General features: G+C 34.5%; 1 protein-coding gene across 2 annotated transcripts; it reads right to left on the bottom strand.

The window, feature by feature from the left end:
• On the bottom strand, positions 1-4,302 carry LOC149835669 (E2F-associated phosphoprotein). 2 transcript variants are annotated; one of them, XM_090010619.1, is made up of 3 exons: positions 4,169-4,302; positions 3,693-3,858; positions 1-571 (listed from the first exon to the last, which is right to left on the bottom strand). In XM_090010619.1, the coding sequence occupies exons 1-3, from the start codon at positions 4,233-4,235 to the stop codon at positions 328-330; spliced, it is 477 nt and encodes a 158-aa protein (XP_089866745.1). In that variant the 5' UTR covers positions 4,236-4,302; the 3' UTR covers positions 1-327. The 2 variants fall into 2 exon arrangements, with proteins under 2 accessions (XP_089866745.1, XP_089866744.1); XM_090010618.1 differs by having other exon boundaries at positions 1-598.
• Between the last annotated feature and the right edge of the window lie 1,502 nt (positions 4,303-5,804).

Raw genomic sequence — 5,804 nt, forward strand, 5'->3', positions numbered from 1 at the left:
TGATGATAATGACGATAACTCTACATATATGTTTGAAGGGTATGACAGTATTATTTACACTAGTTCTGTCAAAAATGTATATTATCATCCTATTAGCATGAACTGACTGCAAAAGGTCATACCCCACAAGCCTGATCTGTTTCTTAGCAATGAAACTGACAGACAATCACATCCAAAAGATGTGATATCCAACCAGAGACCATTGTAAGAAAACTAAATCTCATTGGATCTGGCCCCAAGTACACAGAAGATCAAGTAGAACTGGCAGCAGAAAGTTAGCATGTGTGTGTCTGTCGCCGGTGCTCTCACACTTAATGAACAAATGATTTAACTTTCACTAGGGAGAATATTGAAGAAATGGTAAACCTCATCTTCATCCAGCACGCCAACTTCTGTTCCACAAACCGAGCAGCAAACGGGCCTCAAAACAGCAGCTTTATCATGACCACAGGTGACCTTGTTCGCATTTTCAGCATGTATAGCCCTTGGCACTGTCTCCCTCTGCCGCTTTCTTGATGATGCCCGTAATATCTGACTGCTTTCAATCTTACAGTTGACAACAAACATGGCCCTGTACTGTGTATAATATTTTTCATGCCTGCAGAACACAGTTTTCAACAGAAAGATGGGCCAAAAAAGAAACAGACAGAGAACTGAAGCAGTCTCTCAAGAAGACATGGTGCTTTTAAATAAAGATATCAGTATAACAAGTTCAACATAATAATGAAAGAAGAAGGTTATACTGTACTTTTAAGGGTTGAGCCACATTTTCGACCTTGGTAAGAGTTAGGCAAGGTGAGTTACAACAATAACTCTAAAAACCTGGCCAGAATTAGGCTGCTATATCAAGTCAGTTATGCTTGGCTCACGTGATATTGATTATGAGAGAATAAAGTTGGGTTGATATGAGCCAATCTTTTCAACAAAACAGTGGACATGAACCTACTAAAAGATCGTGAAAGCCTGACTCTTTGGTAGAAATGAAAAGTACAAGATTTAGTAAATTTGGTAGAAATGCAAACAATAATCAATTGATTTCTCGAAAAGATGTTAACTTCTATGTTGTAAACAAATAATGCCCGCGTTCCAACTACAGAGTAATCATCAAACACATACATAATCCTACATCAGCTAACAAAAGCTTTAACACCAATTGATCAAGATAAAGCAACCTAAACACAGGTAATAAAGACAACCAAACAATGAGAAACAATACCTTTTAAAAAAATCTAAGGTATAAATTAATAAAGATTGTACTTCTTGTACATTATTTATCATACTGATCCACTTACTCTGGTCAAAGATCTCAGAAAATCAGTCTCAAGATAGTATCAACAAACACTAGATTTATGTTTCAGATGAATTTTACCACAGCACGTCAGAAGTGTCAATGGTGAAATCTTTAAATCAACTAGTCCAGAGAAAATTAACATTTTGAAAAGAAATCAGAAGATGAAAATGATCAGATGCAGGAAAATGTAAAGACAGTCCAGCTTTTCCTAGATAATATCACGATTTGAGATCTAGCCATTGATATTCAACAGATTCATAGTTTGTAACAGTCACAGATATCGGCGATATTTTCAAAATATCATGATATTATCGCTGTATTTTCAGCAAACGATATTATAGGTAAAATATCATAATATTTTGAAAATATCACCAATTTGATGATACCACAATATTATCATGAGAATATCGCAAAATTCTCATGATAATATTGTGAGGTTATCAATTATTGTTACTGTTTTTATTTATATCGCGAGAAATAGCCTCACTGAGATATAGCCGATACTGATATTTGTGCATATGGTTTGTAAATAAAAATGCAAGTAAGTTGGTTTGTGCAGATCTCAGTAACAAAAATAATACAAAGGTGCGGAACTTATCTTATGGAGGAAATCCTCTAGATTGTCAATTTCTGCATATATTTATAAACCAATTTTAGCCATGCAAGATGGCACAAAGTCCAAAGATCAGAAATAGGATTTTGCATTCATTTATGCAGAAACTTTCTGGAATGAACAATCACAGAACATCATTACTTGTAAAACAATCTAGTGCCCTTTGTTTTGCTTTGCTTTTTCTTCCCTTTCCATTTCGACAAAAGACCTACAACCAAGTTCCCTAGCTTTATGTCAAATTATTATGATCATGATTTCCCTACCCCCTCCATGGAGGTAGGTCCAAAATATGGAATAAATGTGTGTACCTGAGGATAGAGTCCTGCAAAGCTATTTCTAAATGGCTAGAAAGCTATTTTTTATTAAGGATCAATGGGTAGTGGCCATAGTCGAAATCGTTAGATATAATTTTTATTCTGCTAACAATAGCAAAAAATAAATTTTAGAAATGGCTGTTTTTTGGGAACCAAGTATGTAGCAATCTTTATATTAGAACATGTAGAAAGTATCAAAACCCTCACCCATAATCACAAGCTGATTGCAAATGTGCCCAAAGAAATTAGAAAGAAGAATAGACTCATTTCATCTTTATTTCAATGTGTTTAAAAAGAAATAAGTTAAATAACTCTGACAAACCATCAATGATTCTACGTATCACATGATTTGATACAAATTGTGTGAGGTTACACAAAACAATGATCGAGAATTTAGTTTTAAACTAGTGCCTGAATAAAAAAATTGCTATGGCATGGGTTAATTGATTTTTAGTGCTAAATTTTGTCATAGGGTTTCATCCATGGCCAATAGTTCCTGATTAATAGATTGCATGACACATCTCACTAAATGTACTCTTGCCAGGATAGCGATTTGTGAATCAGTGGTGCAATAAACATTCTTGCAAATCACATTTCTATTCAAATAAAAGAAAAAATGCAAGCATGTAGAAGTATGATATCATTATCTTAGGGCATGTAATGGAAGTTAACACAACCCCTTCCCTATATGTAAAGTCACAAGCAGATTACATATTTTCCCAGTTGAATCCCCATTGCAAGAACTCTCTTTCTCCTCATCCTAACCTATGATTAGTGTGTAGACATGTAAGCATTTCATATATTAATATGTTAGCTGCTCTACTTTTCTCAATTATATGAGAATTCCAACTAACTATATTTTTGGTGTCCAATAGATTGCCAAATGTTAACTTGTTTCCAATAAATCAATCATCATTCTATTTGTGAAGGAACAATGAAATTAGTGAATGTCCGTATTCATCAAAGGCAGAAAAATCATCAACATGTTTCAGAAAAGGATACTAAAAGGATAGTATGTAGAGATTGCTAGCATTTAGTTTCTTGCGAATCAATTAACTTAAATCTCCATAACAAAGTTTAAATAAATAAAAAATATATTCAAAGATTTTTTTACAGTTACTATCTTATCAATCCATAAGTTTGCTAAACGATCCACCAGATCAAACACAATGCTCAAAATTCCAGATCGAGAAGAAAATTACAATAAAAATAAGACAAGAAGTTCATTTTAAAAGCAGAAGCCAAGCTCCAAATAAATAAACAGACATGGGTTTCACTAGAACCAGGAATGCATGAATACCACTCCCGGGTCTTCACATAAAAAGAAAAACGAATCTTTGCTAAATGTTAGTACTGTTACCAGAACTTCATTATCTCAACCATATTAAAAAGAAATGAACTCATTAAACAATTAGGGATCGATGGTACTCAATCATCTAATTTAACTAAACAAAAACCACAACAATTCAGGTACCTCTGGCACTCCAAACAGAGAGTGGTGAAGCAAGCGGGGCAACTAAGAATGGCATCGGAGGTACGCCCATTTCGTTTCTTCCGAACCCACAATTCGTCCTTATCATCAAGACCGGGGTCATAAAACTCGGGCTTGATCGCATAGTCGATTTCGTCGTCGTTGGAAACTGACACCCATCAAACCAAATTTCATTTCGGATCATTACGCCCAATAATTCAAGCCGCATACCTTTTTATTTACTGATTTCATGTTAGCTCAAGCCGCATGAAATCAGATCATTAGATGCAAACAAGAGAGAAACATCAAATAGGGGAAATGATTAATCATGAAGGTGGTCAAAAAAACCCATCTAGAATCAAGAATATTAGGGAAAAAATGGTCTCTGTTTTGGTTCTATAATCATCATAAAGCGAAAAAATAATACACCACCATCTTCTCGTTACCTCTAAATCGAGAGAGAGAGAGAGAGAGAGTACCGAATGCTTCTTCGTCGCTTGGGATCGCCATGGATGACGCAGTGGCGTCGGTGCGATTCGAGTCCATCTCTCGTTCGGTGACTCGCCCAAAACCGATGAATCCCAGCTCTAGTCTCGCATGCCAGACTGCAAAGGCCAGATACGGGCCGGATCCTGCTAGATTCGAATTCGAATTTGAATTTTATAATATAGATCCAATCCAGGTGGAATCCGGATTGGAAAGCAATGTTTTTTATCACCGACTGCACATTGGTTGTCCTCCAAACAGTAAAACCCAGAGGGTATGTTTGATGGTTTGTCCAAGGTTAGACCAAATGAACAATCTGTAACAACTATTCCAAGTCCAACATTTGTTTGAACCATACTATACAATGTTCTAAATGTCCGCTGTTTGATGATGATGTGCGAACAACTTGGATAATTATGGATAATGGATCAAATTACTTCATTTTGGATCGTATGACCCAATTCGTTTAATATTTTTAACAAGTTTATTATGATTTTTTGTTCGGATATGAATCCAATTACGAAATTATATTTAAAATCATGAATTTTTGCCCTTAATATGGATTTATAATTGAATTTTTGCCCCCAAATATGAATTTTTGCCTCGAATAAGGATCTCAAATTGGATTTTTGTCCCGAATATGAATTTTTGCTTTGAATATAGATCTCAAATTGGATTTTTGCCCCGAATATGAATTTGTCTTTTTTTCCCGAACATACCATGAAACATACTGAATATGGATCTCGAATTGGGTTTTTGCCCCGAATATGAATTTTTTCTCCAAATATGGATCTCAAATTAGATTTTTGCCTCGAATATGAATTTGTTTCCCAAATATGGATCTTGAATTAGATTTTTGCCTCGAATATAGATCTCAAATTAGATATTTGCCTTGAATATGAATTTTTGCATCGAATATGGATCTCAAATTAGATTTGTGCCCCGAATATAAATCTCGAATTGGATTTTTGCCCCAAATATGGATCTCTAATTAGATTTTGCCTTGAATATGAATTTTTGACCAATATAAAATTGGTTTTTTGCCCCAAATATGATTTTTTGCCCCAAAATATGGCTCAAAACATGAATCTTAAATTGGAAGTTTGACCAAGTATGTTTATTCTAAAATTTCCACTTACATCATTCATGATCAACATCTCACTCAACCCATATTTGCCTTGCCTCGAATATAGATCTCAAATTAGATATTTGCCTTGAATATGAATTTTTGCATCGAATATGGATCTCAAATTAGATTTGTGCCCCGAATATAAATCTCGAATTGGATTTTTGCCCCAAATATGGATCTCTAATTAGATTTTGCCTTGAATATGAATTTTTGACCAATATAAATTTGGTTTTTTGCCCCAAATATGATTTTTTGCCCCAAAATATGGCTCAAAACATGAATCTTAAATTGGAAGTTTGACCAAGTATGTTTATTCTAAAATTTCCACTTACATCATTCATGATCAACATCTCACTCAACCCATTCAAATGATACTTTTGTCCTTTTTCATGCCTTTGCGTCTCAATTTATTTTCCCAGGGTCAAGAACCCACTTTACTGATTGGGTCAATTAAGGAATAACCTGTAATCACACAAGTCCCAGTTGCTAAAATCTAGAAA

This window comes from Nuphar pumila, chromosome 6 (genome assembly GCF_984573655.1).
Source record: "Nuphar pumila chromosome 6, dmNupPumi1.hap1.1, whole genome shotgun sequence".
In the NCBI taxonomy this organism is placed as follows: Eukaryota; Viridiplantae; Streptophyta; class Magnoliopsida; order Nymphaeales; family Nymphaeaceae; genus Nuphar; species Nuphar pumila.

Excerpts from the sequence above, each read along its gene's own strand:
- LOC149835669 (XM_090010618.1), bottom strand. The coding sequence starts at position 4,235 with ATGGACTCGAATCGCACCGACGCCACTGCGTCATCCATGGCGATCCCA. Across the intron at positions 3,859-4,168 it reads AAGCGACGAAGAAGCATTCG|TTTCCAACGACGACGAAATC; the intron begins GTACTCTCTCTC and ends GATGGGTGTCAG. Across the intron at positions 599-3,692 it reads CTCTGTTTGGAGTGCCAGAG|GCATGAAAAATATTATACAC; the intron begins GTACCTGAATTG and ends TGTGTTCTGCAG.